This window comes from Chrysochloris asiatica, unplaced genomic scaffold (assembly GCF_000296735.1).
Source record: "Chrysochloris asiatica unplaced genomic scaffold, ChrAsi1.0 scaffold00013, whole genome shotgun sequence".
Classification (NCBI taxonomy): domain Eukaryota; kingdom Metazoa; phylum Chordata; class Mammalia; order Afrosoricida; family Chrysochloridae; genus Chrysochloris; species Chrysochloris asiatica.
This window is the reverse complement of record NW_006408531.1, coordinates 31,457,168-31,473,258: the sequence shown is the minus strand read 5'-3', so window position 1 is coordinate 31,473,258 and position 16,091 is coordinate 31,457,168. Positions and strand designations below refer to the sequence as shown.

The window sequence follows — 16,091 nt, the reverse complement described above, 5'->3', positions numbered from 1 at the left end:
GCTATTCATAGAGTTTTCAGTGACTAGCGATTCGGAAGTAGTTTGTCACTCTTTCTTCCTAGTCTGTCTTTGTTTTGTAGCTCATCTGAAACCTGTCCACCATGGGTGACCCTGCTGGTTATTTAAAACACCGGTGGCATAGCCCTCAGAATCACAGCAACTCAAACCACCACACCAATAGGCACTCTATTTCTAGACTATGTCAGGGAGTAATCATGCTATTTCCAAGTACAGAAACCTGAATATTTATTGCATCACTCTGATAATAGAGAAGAAAAATGTAAGTACAATATATTAATAATTAACTGATAAATTATTCTATATTCTTATAATCATAAGGGTATACAAGTTGGTCATTAAATGACTATATAACTAATTTTATTCATAAAGGAAGATCCCTGAAAATAAGTTGTTTATAAAAGAAGGTGTATAGTACAAAACCAAATTTTGCTCAAAAATTCTATCTATGTACAATTGTAGAAGTGTTTGTAAGTGAACTAAGAAATATGTGTTGACTATTTTCTAGTAGGTAAAAGATGATTTTGCTCTCTTTTTAATATTTCTTTGTGCAATCTGGATTTTCTGCAGAAGCATTGATTATTTATATGATATTAGATCCAGTAAATCAATTTGTGTATTTAAATATGAGAGTACACTACATATAGTATTTTGGAATAACCAAGCAGGGAACTGTTTAAAGAAGAGCATGCAGATTGCTGCTGGACAGCTTCAAGAGCTTTTGCATTTTTCAACTGTTATTTTTAACTGGTCTGACATTTCCCCCATACCATTTTCTCTCCTCTCTGTAGCTAGAAGACGAAATCACAACTTTAAGACAAGTTTTATCAGCAAAAGAAAGGCATCTAGTTGAGATCAAACAAAAACTCGGCATGAACCTAATGAATGAATTAAAGCAGAACTTCAGCAGAAGCTGGCATGACATGCAAAGTACTACTGCGTAAGTATGATTTGAGCAGAAATTTAAAAAATGTCATTGGCTGCTATATCCCCACTAATCTTTGGTTACACTCACCCCTTACAAGGTGGATTTGGTGTTTGTAGCTAGTAAAAAATATTTTCTTTAGAAGCAGTATAAAGAAATATGTGTAATATGTTGCATGTGAATAGATATGTCAAACAGTTTCATCAAATAAAATTGACCACTAAAACTTCATTTTCACTCAAACAAATTTCCCAGGATTTTATGGTTTACATTTGTGAAGCACCAATTTTCTTAATTTTTTCTTAGAAAATCTGTAAATGAGTGGCTATTTTCTCTTTGACACTCTACTTTTTTAAAATTTCTGTCATAAGTGGCCAACAAATTTCATAGAGCTTTGTTGACAATTATTGTAAAAGAAAACTTGTACCTCTCAACTTTTGGGGATGTGCACCTAATGCCCAAATATGAGGGAATTTAAAAAGTTTGTGGAAAAAATGGAACTAAAAATAAAAATAAAAATATTAATTTTGTTTCTCAACATGCATTCCATCAAGTTCAAGGAAATTTAACCATGTCAATGCAATCTTTTTCACATTATTAACTTAAGAAAAATGGGTGCCCGCTTAAGATTTTTTAAGATAAGCCAACAAAAAGAAGTCAGAAGGAGCCAAGCCAGGTCTTTAAGGTGGGTATCTAATGATTTCACCTTGAAAATCTCACACAATCATCTTTGTTTAATGAGAAAAAGGAGCAGGAGCATTCTCCTGGTAAACAAGGAGTCTCTAGTGAAGCTTTCTCGGGTGTTTTTCTGTAAAAGTTGTGGCTAACTTTCTCAAAACACTCAAAATATAAGCACACGTTATTGTTTTGTTTTGTTTTTTTCTTTTTGCTCTCCCGAAAGTCAACAAGAAAAATACCTTGAGCACCCCAAATAAACTGTTGTCATGATCTTTGCTCTTGACCAGTCTTTGCTTTGATTGGACCACTTGCATCTTTTGGTAGCCTTTTCTTTGTCTTCAGGATCGTACTGGTAAATCCATGTTTCAGTTCTTCTAAGAAATGTTTCAGGACCTAGATCACACTTGTTTAAAATCATACTGAAAGTCCTGCTCTTGTCTGCAGTTGATCTGGTTGCAACAGCTTTGACACCCATAGAGCAGAAAGTTTGCTCAACTTTAATTTTTTAGTCAGAGTTGTGTAACCTGAATCAATTATGTTGGCTGTAGTGTTGGCTTTTGTTGATGTAGTTGTCAGTCCTCTTTAATTATGAACATGAACAAAATTGTTTTCTTGGACATTGATGTGGATGGTCTGCCAGTATGGACTATGTCTTTGACATTGTCTCATTCCTTTTTAAAACAAATTATTCATTTGTAAATTGCTGATTTCCTTGGGGACATTGTCCCCATAAACTTCCATAAAGCATAAGTGATTTCACCATTCTTCACTATAAATTTCTTTTTTGCTCTTGCTTCAATTTCAGCAGAATTCATGTTGCTCTGATAGAGGTTCCTTTCAAACTGGTGTCTTGTCCTTACTAGTACCTCAAACTAGGTCATGTTCAGACATGTTATAACAACTTATTGGTGTTATTAAGTGCTGTCGAGTCTGTTCCAACCCATAGCGACTCTGTATAGGGTTTCCAAAGAGTGACTGATGAGCTTGAACCACTGACCTTGCAGTTCAAACTGTTTTACAGTCTGGCACATTAACCCACAGCGCCATAACAGGACTCCTATAACATAGAACACATTAATTTTGGTTCAAAATAAATTGGTAATCCATGCATAATTTTTTCATAATGTGCATGTCCATGACCTTTTTGAAGACCCTTCATTTTGTAAGAAATATTTTGAGCCAAATTTTGGCCAACAGAAATGTTTTTGCTCTTGGCATTATCTTTTTGTCTTGCGTTAGGTAAGGCAAAGAATAGCTTTGGTTATTCTATAAGCATAGTTTATTGGATTACTTTTAAATTATGTGAAATATTTAACTTTTGTAGAACTTTTCTAGTGGTTTAAAATATTTTATTTGCCACATGGTCTAGTACCAAAGAAAGAAGGTGACTGGATATTTAATTTTACTTCTTTTTGTGTGTTGGAGAACTATAGAGATTTCCTATCCTAGTCCTAATGCTAGCTCCAGATCCCACCATGAAGAATTTGTTTGTGTTATACATTTTCCTACCTGGTATCACCCATTGAACATTCTTCATACCTAAGAATGAATCAGTTATTTTCTCCACTAGTACTTTCTCACTGGTCTTAGAGAGGCCTCATAATAAGAAGAGGTGTCAATAATCCCCAATTACTTCAGTTTTGCTGAGGCCAAATTTGCTTGCTAGTTCCTGAGAAATAAAGTATAAGAATTTTGTGTGAAGATGGCCTTTGTACATGAAATTCAATTTTAACAAGAGCCTGACATCTTCCCAATGTAGTTCCCTTGGTTTCCATGTGAACCAAGAGCCTCTTTCTCCCCTGTAAAGTGGGGCAAGCGTTCTATAGGTTTGTCTCCCTATGCACCATAAGAGCTCATCCAGGCAGCCCAGAGACAGCTCAGAGTAGAGCTGACTGAAACCAGGGAGTCTATCAGCTTATATCTAGAGGCTAAGCAGTCTTCCCCAACCTGATGATGACAAAACATGGAAGAAGATAAGAAACCACACATTGATGTGGATCACTTTAAAATATAGCCTCGGACACCTTATACTATGGGCCAGAACCAACTGAACAGCACTTAACAACATCATCACTTTTGTTGCAAATACCTTTTTACAATAACTTGAACAGCAACTTTACATGAGGATCTTGCCATATGGAATACACAGGAATCAAATCCACTACATCTATGGAGAGAGATGAGAGAGAAACTCGGTATCATGAGCCAAACCAAGGCCAGAGGCCAACAGTGGATCAAACTGAACTGTGCCAAGAAATTGAAAGACCTGGCCAACTGACTGGAAGAGATCCGTATTTGTGCCCATTTGAAAGACAGGTAACACAACAGAATGCGGAAATTCATAGTACGATAAGCATTGGAATGCTAACCTCAAGATCAATGGCTCAAACCCAACTGCTGCTCCTCATAAACCCTACACAGGGTTGCTATGAGACAGAACCAACTCGACACCACTTAACAACAATCACCTGCTGCTCCTTGGAAACTCTATACAGGGTCACTATGCATCAGAACCTACTTGACATCTTAACAACAACAACAATAATATATTCAAATAAATTTTTGCTGAAAATAATTTAAAAATTATTTTAGCTCACACAGTGAACTGCCATAAATTTAAGCCAGATTCAGAGGAAGACATGGAATCAGGGATATCATTGCTGACATCAGATGGTTCTTAGCTGAAAGCAGAGAATACCAGAAAAATGTTTACTTGTGTTTTATTGACTATACAAAGGCATTTGACTGTGTGGAACATAACATACTATGGATGACATTGTGAAGAACAGTATTCCGGAACACTTAATTGTGCTCATTTGTTCAAGAGACATTTGTTCAAACAGAACAAGGGAAAACTGTGTAGTTTAAGAGCAAGAAAGGTGTGTGTTAGTGTTGTACACTTTCACTGTACTTATTCAATCTATACTAAGAACAAATAATCTAAGAAACTGAACCATATGAAGAAGAATGTGGCATAAGGATTGCAGGAAAGGGTCATTAACAACCTGTGGTATTCAGATGATACAACCTTGTTTTCTGAAAGCAAAGAGGATTTGAAGTTACTTACTGATTAAGATCTGGTAGCGTAGTGGTTACGAATCGGGCTGCGAACCTTAAAGTCAGCGGTTCGAAACTACCAGCTGCTCCGCGGGAGAAAGATCAGGCTTTCTACTCCCGTAAAGATTTACACCCTTGGAAACCCTGTACAGGGTCGCTATGGGTCGGAACCGACTCGAGGGCACTTAACAACAACAACTGATTAAGATAAAATAATACGGCCTTTATTATGTAAAGAAAACAAAAATCCTCACAATTGAACCAATAAACAACAATATGATAAACAGAGAAAAGACTGACATTGTCAAGGATTCATTTTACTTGGATCCATAATTAATGCACATGGAAGCAACTGTCAAGAAATCAGATGATGTATTGAATTACACAAATCTGCTGAGCATTGTAGCACAAACACTGGACTGCTAGCTGCAAGGTTGGTGGTTCAGATCCACCAGCTGTTCCTCAGAAATCCTATAAAAGGTCACTTTGAGTCAGAACCTACTGGTTGGCACTTAACAACAACAAAGGGTTAAAGTTGTCACTTTGAGGACTATGGTTTACCGGATCCAAACAATTGTATTTTTGGTCGTCTCCTATGCATATGAAAACCAAACAGTGAAAAAGGAAGGCTAAGAATTGATGCATTTGAATTATAGTGTTAGCTAAGAACATTAAATATACCATTAAATATACCAGAAGAGTGAACAAATCTGTGAATGAAAAAATCTGAAATGTTCCTTAGAAGTGAGGATGATGAGACTTTGTCTCACATGTTTTGGACATGTTATCAGGAGGGACCAGTCCCTGGAGAAAACCACAGTGCTTTGTAAAGCATAAGGTCTTCCAGATGGATAGGCAGAGAGGCTACAACCATGGACTCAAACAGAGCAATTGTGATGATGTCATAGGACCGGGTAGTATTTCATTCTGTTGTATCTAGGATCACTATGAATTGGAACTGACTGGAGGGCACCTAATAACATTTGACAGCAATTTCTGTCGTTGTCTTTATACTTTTATATCCTACAACAGGTCCTGATAGTATGAAGCTAAATAATTTCCAGTTTCCTGGGACAGGTTTAGTCTGCGTTTTATCCAAGCCCACAGGCGTTATGGCATGCTGATCTGAACTTCCTTCTAAACTGTAGAAACCAGGAAAGATCTTTCTGCTTCACTTTTCTAATCACACTTTAGGGATAAGCTAATCAAATGCAGAGCAGGGAAATTGCAGTAATTCTGGTTGGGGGTGGAGTAAAGGCTGGGAATATCTGGACAGAGGGTGTGTCTAACAAATATCATATTTTGCCCTAGGTCTGATGAAGATGGGATGGGAGGTGGGAAGTAAGTACTCTTCCTGGTTCTTGGAACTGCTGTTGTTGTTATTAAGTGTCATCAAGTCAGTTCTAAATCATAGTGACCCTGTATAGAGTTTCTCAGGCTGTGTATTTTTATGTAGTGCTGTAGGATAAGCACTGGACTACGAACTACAAAGTCAGTAGTTCAAATTCACTAGCTGCTCCTCAGAAACTTTGAACAGGGTCACTATGGGTTGGAATCAACTCAACAGTATTTTAGGGAAGCAGAGAGCCTTCTCTTTCTCCTGTATGGCTGGTGGGCTCGAGCTGCCAAACTTGTGGTTTACAGTCTAGTACTTATCGTAGTGGTTACGAATCGGGCTGCGAACCTTTAAGGTCAGCGGTTCGAAACTACCAGCTGCTCCGCGGGAGAAAGATGAGGCTTTCTACTCCCGTAAGGATTTACACCCTTGGAAACCCTGTACAGGGTCGCTATGGGTCGGAACCGACTCGATGGCACTTAACAACAACAACAACAACAACAACTTATCCAGTAGAGCCACCACCTTTCTTGGAACTAGAGCAGGCAAAGTTAAGGAAGGCTGTTAGCCTCTTTGCATGGAAGAGAATTTGTAGCTAGTGTTTTTACCATGTTTGAGAAACAACTTAATCATAATCAGCTAATCAACTTCATATCAAATTTTTTATTGAATGAATGCTTTTGTTGTTGTAGTTAAGTGCTGTAGAGTTGGTTCTGACTCATAGCGACCCTGTGTAGGTTTTCTGAGGAGCCGCCAGTGGATTTGAACCCCGACCTTGCAATTCAAACTGACTTTGTGGTCCAGTGCTTTATCATACAGTGCCACACCAGGACTTCATCACAATGGTGGTGGTGGTGGTTATGTGCTGTGGAGTCAGTTCCAACTCATAGAGACCCTGAACAGGGTTTCCGAGGCTGTAAATCTTTACGGGAGCATAAAGCCTCATCTTTCTCCCGTGGAACAGTTGGTAGTTTCGAACTACTAACCTTGAGGTTTGCAGCCCAATTTATAACCACTGTGTTACCTGAGCTCCATAGAACCTATTTATTACCTGTGGTTATGAAGTTTATAATCTAGTAAGGAAAACAAAAGGTTTGTGTTTGTTTTGTTTGTGTCTTTATAAGCTATTACAAATAACCATTTAAATAAATGTTTGAATGGTTATTTGTAATAGTTTAAATAAGTGTTTAAATGGTTATTTGAAAAGTGAAGCACAGAAAAATACAAGTTATTTTGAGAATGTAAAGCAAAGGATCAAACCTCTTCTAGGGTTTCCTGGGGTAACTTTATGCTGAACTCTGAAGGATGAATCAGAGCCATGGACGGATCCTTCAGCTGAGGCGTAGCCTATGTGAAGCAGGAGAGAAGCAAATCATTGTAGCTGAGGTCACGTCACATATTAATAGGGCTTATAGGGCTATTCTTTCTCCAGAATCCTGGTGTGGTGTTGTGGGCAAATGCGCTGGACTGCAGTCAGTTTGAACTGTCAGGTTGGCAGTTCAGGCTCACCAGCTGCTCCTTGGAAACTGTATACAGGGTTGCTATGGGTTGGAACTGACTCGATAGCACTTAACAACAACATTTTTTCTCAACATCAACCTGTCTCTTCAAGATGTTAAATGGACATGACAGTTATTCACTCAATAAATAATAATTAATGGTTCCTGGTATGACACTGTGGTTAATGTGCTGGGATGCATAATCAGTTTGAATTGCACGGTCAGTGGTTCAAGCTCACCAACAGCTCCTCGGAGACCCTATACAGGTCTCTATGGGTCAGAACCGACTTGACGGCACTGAACAACAACAACTGTGAGGTTCTTACTGATGAAGATCAAAGACCGCAGTCTTCAGTATGGGTTGTACCTCAATATGAAAAAAACAAAAATCCTCACCACTGGATCAGTAAATGACATCATGATAAATGTAGAAAAGATGCAAGTTGTCAAAGACTTCATTTTGCTTGGATCCACAACCAGCACTCATGGAAGCAGCAGTAAAAAAATCAAATGACGTACTACATTGGGCAAATCTGCTGCACACCGACCTCTTTGAAGTGTCCAAGAGCAAAGATGCCAGTTTGAGGACTAAGCTGTACCTGACCCAAGCTGTGCTATTTTCAATAGCCTCATATTCATGTGAAAGTTAGAAAATGAATTAGAAAGATTGTAGAAGAATTGATGCATTTGAGTTATGGTGTTGGAGAAGAATATTGAAAGTACCATGGACTTCCACAAGAATAAACAAATTTGTCTTGGAAGAAGTACAGTCAGCATACTCCTTAGAAGCCAGGATTTATCTCTCATATTTTGGACATATTAACTGCAGAGATCAGTCCCTAGAGAAGGACATCATGCTTGGTGAAGTGGAGGGTTGGAGAAAAATAGGAAGACCTCCAATGAGATGGATTGGCACAATGGCAGCAGCAATGAGCTCAAGTGTAGCAACAACTGTGAGATTGGCACAGGACCGGGCAGTGTTTCTTTCTGTTGTGCATAAGGTTACTATGATTCGGTATTGACTCCAAAACACCTAAGAACAGCACCACTATTACAATTTCTGCCCAGGTGCTAATCTAAATCCTCAGGATATAGGATTCAACCAGATAAACAGGGTTCCTACTCTCCTGGAATGTCAAAAGAGACAAGAGAAAGAAATAAGTAATAAAATAAAATACTATCTGGAAGTGCATTGATGGAAATAGCATAGAATTAGCATGGAAATAGCATAGAATGGTGTTTTAAAAAGTGACTGGGAGGAGGGTACAGGAACTGCTTTGATTGGGTGCCTTGACAATGAGGACATAACTGCAGGTGAGCTCTCTGGCCAAGGGAAATGTTGTAAATGCCCTAAGGCAAGAACTGGCTTTGCAGGGTTGAAAAGACATTTATCTGGAAAGTAGTGAAATGAAGGTGAGGTGTTCCAAGTCATAGAGAGGACAAACAAATCCACTGCCATAGAGTCAATTTGGAATCACAGTGACTCTACAGAACAGAGTGGAACTGTTCATAGGCTTTCTGTGTCTTTTCAGAAGCAGATTCTGCTGCATCTTTCTTCTGGGAAGGATTGGTGAGCTCAAACTACCAACCTTTCAGTTAGCAACCCAACATTTATCCTATTGCACCACCAAGGATTCTTCATGGAAGGATGCAGAGCTTTATTTCAAGCACTTTGAAAAGATCAGAGGGAGAGCCAGGAATAGAAGCCAGACAATTATTTCTGAATTTAGTGCAGCAGGGTAGGTGGGTGATGTTGGTGCTAACACTGGACAGAAGGAGAGTCTTGGATGGAGGTGAGATAGGATTTGGAGGTGAAGCCAGCAGTACTTCTCAATGGTTTGGAGGTGGGGGGTGAGTGAATCAAGAAATCAAGTGTGACTCTTAGGCCTTTGAGTCACACTTGGCTACTGGATGGATATTGGGACGGTTCACCCCAGGACAGTGCATACCTGTGGTTAATCTTGTGTGTCACTGAGTCTAGTTGCTTGGGCTGAAATCTAGGGCTCACATTTTTTGTTCAGTGAGGATCTTATTACGACCTAACCCATAGGTGGGAATCCTGGTGTGGCGCTATAGAATAAGTAAAGGACTGCAAGGTCAGTTTGAACCGCAAGGTAGGTGGTTCAAATCCACCAGCCGCTCCTCAGAAACCCTGTGCAGTGCTGTTATGCATTTTTTTGTGTGTGTCAAAATATTTTGAGTCCACACATTTTGGATGACATGCTTACCTACCCCTTTGGATTTTTGGCATTGGCTTTCACGTTAGTACATAACCGGAGGAATCTGCATGGCAAGTCCATGGAATGACTTCTTTGGCTTGTAGAGAACCTTACTTCTCACTAATAAAAAGCTGGCTCCCAGTCAGTGGGCTAGCCTAGCAACTAACCTGCCCAGGCAGCTAAATGCTGACCACTGTGACAAACTGAATCTGAAAAGTAAAGCTGACTTGATGTTCAGTGAAAAATAGCAAGTCTGCTTGTATTCAAAACACAACAACAAAAAATCACCTAGTAAGCAGTCTTATGCTCACTAAAAAAAGAAGAAAAAGAAAAACAGAACAGCTGCCATCGAACTCATGGTGACCCCATATGTGTCCGAGTAGAACAGTGCTCCATAGGGGTTTCAATGGCTAATTTTGGGGGTGGGGAGCAAGAAATAAATCACCAAGCTTTTCTTCTGAGGTACCTCGAGGTGAACTCAAATCTCCAACTTTTCATTTTAGCATCTTAACTGTTTGCACCTCTCCGGGACTCCAGTCCGATAAAGTGCTCAATAAATGTTAGCTGCTTTTGCTATAACGTCAAACCAAGGTTTAGGACTAGATAAGATTTGAGCCTTTTTGCAACATGTAATATCCCCATAGGGCTGATTTTGGAAATTGCTCTAGAGTTCATAGGCTTCACCTTAATGACTTCACTCACCAAGGTCGAAGTTGCTCTCCTCAAGAGTTAGAGGCTGCGCACAGGGAGATTCTGACTCACACCTGTAGCTGACGTGTGGGAACGAACTGGGCTGCATTTCCGTCCTCTGGCCTTCATGTCGCTCTTTTGTTGATTTATTGAGACATGGGGGTACAGAGATGAACAAGATGTAGACCCTGCCCTCAGCAAGTCCAGGCAGGCCATGAAGCAGATTTGAAAACCCCAATTGTGACACAGTGGAAAGTTTTTTGTTTGTTTGTTTTTTTAAGTGGTGTATGGAATGGCTCATAACACAGACTTGAAGTATATAATCCGAATTTCTTAGTCACCTGATGCAAAGTTGACAAGAATTTGAGAATATCTGTTATTTAAGGAAAATGTTTTAGTCCTCAGCTTTATCAGTGTTGTAAATTCACTATGGTGTAACCTACATATGGCTTACAATTAGAGATGCTACTAATCTAAAAAGTTAATCATTTCCATGTAGATTAGAAGGTTCCCAAGTCAATCAGAAGGGTGGCATTTAAACTGCTTTTCATATTTAGGTACAATTGAAATAGTTTTATATGGGAAGTGTAAAAACATTGTATTATTACTGGTACGAACTCTATACCAAATTCCATAGCATAGCTATTAAGTGCTATCCAGTCGGTTCCAACTCACTGCGACCCTGTATAGGGTTTCTAAGGAGTGGCTGATGGGTTTGAACCACCAACCTTGTCGTTAGCAGTCCAATGCTTATCTTACAGGATCACACCAGGACATAGTAAAGGGAGTAAAATGCAAATGCACTGCATCTCAGAGAGGTTCTCTGATACGAGGAAATTTCTTCAAGAAACAGGATCTAGCTTCTGGATAGGGGTGTTTATTATTTGGTCAATTTTAAGAACAAACTCAATCTGAATGCAGCATGAGTTTACAGGGTCTGCTCAATACCCAGCTCCAGAGGAACCCTTCCTTTAGACTATAGTGTGAATGGTACCCCTTTTTTTTAAGTGCTTCTGAGCCCACTGTCCTATTTTTGATGGGGTCCCTGGTTGCTTTGTTCTTGGAAATCACTTCCCTAAATATAAAACCCGCTCATTACCTATACCCTTGAATCTTTCCCCTCAATTATTGGTCTCTGTAATGTATGTACAATGGCTACTGATCGTTTTCTTGAAATGTGGTGGTTATCCTAGGGATAAGGTATAAAAACTGTAGGGGGTGGAAAGGGAAGTGCACCTTAGAATTCTTGAGATGCAAGACGATCCTTTCCCTCCATAAGCACAGAAGCTGTTCAGAGCTGGCCTAGCTCACCCTTAAATACCTACCATCTCCAAGGCAACCAGACATGCAGATGGAAGACAGGCACTTGGGTGTGGGTTGGAGGCCTTAGCTGTCAATTGAAATGTAACAGAACACTTCAGAGTCTCAGTTTCATAATCTGTAATCTGAAGGAATTAGGCTCCAGTGCCTTACAGATTTAACATTGTAGAAACTCAGAAATAAGGAGCTGACAGTCCTACAATCTTTATTTAAGACAGCATTTAACTATCTATCTGGCTATTAACTTAAAAATTTCACACAAAAATAGTCACATGATTCATAAACAACATTCATGACATCTAAAGTAGTCAGATCCTTGTGAACATGCACCTCCCATGTTGCTCTTAAAGTATCTGTAAAACAAAGTAGTGAAAATGTATTGCATGGTTACTGTATGTACGTCTATGTAGCTAGTTACTGGTAAATTAAGTCATCAAATGTAGACTACAACACACAACACAAGGTGTTCAAAATTTACCTGTTGTCTAATTTGCCGAAACTGAGAAACAATAATATTTTATATGTCTATATTCTTTCCTCTGTAAATAGGACATTTTCAAATGCAAGTTATTTTATCAGTATAAATACTGTGTTTTCCTTACTTCCAAATTTCCTGACTTTCAGACATTTTTTTAATGAACTTTTCAAAGATCTGGTTTCATAGTCCAAATATGATGTTGTGAAGACTTTGTCAGTAACCTAATAACTGGAATACAAATTGCATGTTTTTTTCAGAATGAAGACATTACATTTAACTCTTGTTTTTAAAGACTATTTTCTGAGTCTGGTATCTATGTGTTCAGAACACTGTTTCTTCTGAAGAATTCTCAGCATGTGCCATTTGAAGATCACACCTCCCTAAAGTCTTGTAGTAAGATTGATGTGTTTATTTCGGGTCTTTAACATATAGCTCCACTTTCATTGCCTTCACTTGAACAAGTTAGATATTAATATTTTATTTCACATTTGTTGCTGTTATTAGCTGTCATCAAGTAAATTATAAGTCATGAAGACCCCATGTGTACAGAGTAGAACTGTTCCATAGTGTGTGACTTTTCAGAAGCAGATCCACAGGACTGCCATCGGGAGACCTAATTTAACCATTCCCCACATATAAAGGAATGCAGATACAGAGGTGCATACATGCAAATTCAAAATCCATTCTAGGGCTATGTGTGAAAAACATATAAAATATTTAATTTTAAGAGTAGTAGCATGACTGGAATTTGTCTTGGACAGTCTTATAGATGACACCTGCTACAGGATTCTGCATAGGTAGATATTCAAACAATACCGATTCCAAAATTCTAATAAGAAGAAAAAATTTCAAATCTATTTTCTTCTTGCTTATGATGTATTGTAGAGTCCTGGTGTGGTGCTGTAGGATAAGCACTGGAACGCAAAGTCTGTGAACCACAGAGTTGGCGGTTCAAACCCACCAGCCGCTCCTTGGAACCCATATACAAGGTCACTATGACCTCAACGGCACTTAACAACTTAACATGCTATATTGCCTTGTAGCTATTATAATTTTTCAAAACAAAAATGAACTATATATGTGAAATAGCCTTCTAAAGTAAATATAAACAAAATTGAGTATACTTTTTGCTCATGGAATGTTGTTTTCTTTCTAGCAATGAGTTATCAATGAGCTTTGGTAGCGTAGTGGTTATGAATTGGGCTGCAAACCACAAGGTCAGCAGTTCAAAACTACCAGCTGTTCCTCAGGAGAAAGATGAGGCTTTCTGCTCCCGTAAAGATTTACATCCTTGGAAACTCTGTACAGGGTCGCTATGAGTCTGAACCAACTCCACAGCACCACCACTGATGAGGAAAGATGAGATGCAACCTCTTGGATGATATTAGTTAAAACTCTGAGCGTGAATAGGCTTCCTAAATGGGAAAGAGGAGAGAGGCTTGGGCTTTAACCACTCCTCTTGGCGCTGGGGTGGCATCAGGATTGGAGGAAGACTCATTAACAACCTGTGATATGCAGATGATACAACCTTGCTTGCTGAAAGTGAAGAGAACTTGAAACATTTACTGATGAAGATCAAAGAACACAGCCTTCGGTATGGGTTGCATCTCAATGTCAGGAAAACAAAAATTCTCACCACTGGACCAATAAACAACATTCTTATCAATGGAGAAAAGATTGAAGTCGTCAAGGACTTCATTCTTCTTGGATCAACTATCAACACTCGTGGAAGCAGTAGTCAAGAGATCAGATGACGTATTTGTCTGATTTGGGCAAATCTGCTGCACAGGAACTTTTTAAAGTGTTGAAGAGCAGAAATGTCAGCTTGAGGACTAAGGTGCGCCTGACCCAAGCCATGGTATTTTCAATAACCTCATATGGATGCGAAAGCTGAACAGTGAATAAGGAAGACAGTAGAAGAATTGATGCCTTTGAGTTGTGGTGTTGGAGGAGAATACTAAAAGTGCCATGGGCTGCCAAAAGAACCAATAGATCTGTTTTGGAAGACGTGCAGCCAGAGTGCTCCTTGGAGGCCAGGATGGCTAAGCTTTGTCTCTCATACTTTGGACATATTGTCAGGAGGGAACAGTCGCTGGAGATGGATGTCATGCTGGGTAAGATGGAGGGTCAGAGAAAAAGAGGAAGACCCCCAGGTGGCATCATTGATGGACTCAAGTGTGGCAGCGGTAGTGAGGTTGGCCCAGGATCGGACATTGTTTCGTTCTGCTGTGCATGGGGTCACAATGAGTCGATCCTGACTTGATGGTACCTGACAACAACAACTTGGCACTGTGGGATAATGCGCTAAATTGCAAAGTCAGTTTGAACTGTGAGGTTGGTGGCTCAAGCTCACCAGTCGCTCCTTGGAAACTCTCTACAGGGTCGCTATGGGTCGGAACCAAGTTGACGGCATTTAACAACAACTTCTGTTATTGTTCTTCAGCAAGGACATGGAGCCACCAGTAGAGGGCAGGGGACCTCCTAGACACTGAGGAACCAAACAGGCATAATGACGGGATAAGCTGCACTCAACAACAACAACAACAACAACAAAGGAGTACTAAGGAGCCCTGAAAAGGAGCTCTGGTCGCCTAGTGGTTATAAGTTGGGTTGCTAACCTCAAGGGCAGCAGTTCGAAACTACCAGCTGTTCTCCAGGAGAAAGAGAGGCTTTCTGCTCCCATTAAGATTTACAGCCTCAGAAACCCTGTACAGGGTCGCTATGAGTCAGGATGGATTCCATGGCACACAACCAACAACAGCAATGAGCCCTGGTGGCACTGTAGGATAAGCACTGGACTGCTAATCTCAAAGTCAGCAGTTCAAACCCACCAGTCCCTTAGGTGGGAGAAAGCTGGGGCTTTTTGCTGCCATAAAGATTTAAAGCCTCAGAAGCCCTATATAGGGTTGCTATAAGTCTGAATCAGAATCAACTTAATGGTATAGAAATAACACTCTCCAGTGTAGAAAGTCCAAGGGGGAGGGGGATGAGGGTCAAAAGAATCTGGTGACTGTGAGGTTATTTGTCACTGGAGAGAACTGTGTAAGTGGAACGCTGGGTTAAGCAGCAGATGGCGGGTAAGGTAATAGCAGAAATGAACATCTTTTAAGAAGCTTGCTGGGTTTGATTGGATGGAATCAAATTATAAACAACAACTCAAAAGGTTCGAGAAGAAAAGTAGGGGACAGTGAGTTCATGTTAATGATAGAAGAAGAATTCCAAAAAGGTGGTTGAGAATGGTTGCATAATTTGAAGCAAGTAATCTTTGTTGCTGAATTGGATATGTTGAAATTGTTGGACTGGCATATATATATATTTAATGTTTTATTGTGAATTACATCATAGTTTACATGGGAGAGCATTAGTTTTGCATTCATCCTATCGTGTATCGTTTCATTGCCACGGTTACAATCCCCTCCATTTATCATTAACCAACCAAAGGGTATCACTACAAGCCTGCCCCCCGGTCATCAGCACACAGCCCCTCTCCCTCTCTGTGTCTAAAGTCCCCAGCTGCTCCATCTCTCCACATCATCATCTCTGGCTCCATTTCAGGCATCACTGCTTCTCTGGGTAGGGTCCCGCTCTCTGCTCTTCTCCCTTGATGGTCCCAGGGATCTCCGCTCCTAGACTAAAATTTATTCACTCCCCTGCTTGCTACAAAATATCTACCTTTACATTTCCAACCCTCACAATCATGGACTAGCATATGTTTTGCTGTGTACATTTTCAACAGCAACAATTTAAAATATGACAAAAAGAAGGAAAATTGAAACATCTTGTGGCTTTTGTTTTTTAATATGTCCTTAGTTTAACTGAACTGAATATATGTGTGTGTATATATATATATATATATATATATATATATATA

General features: G+C 39.6%; 1 protein-coding gene across 1 annotated transcript in view; it reads left to right on the top strand.

Annotated features, from left to right (window-relative positions):
- TPD52L1 (tumor protein D52-like 1) overlaps window positions 1-16,091 on the top strand; it is a 139,497-nt gene that overhangs the window by 103,129 nt on the left and 20,277 nt on the right. The window contains exon 3 of the mRNA XM_006834732.1: window positions 810-958. Within this exon, the coding sequence (XP_006834795.1) occupies window positions 810-958 (149 nt within the window). The remainder of the gene's footprint in view (window positions 1-809; window positions 959-16,091) is intronic.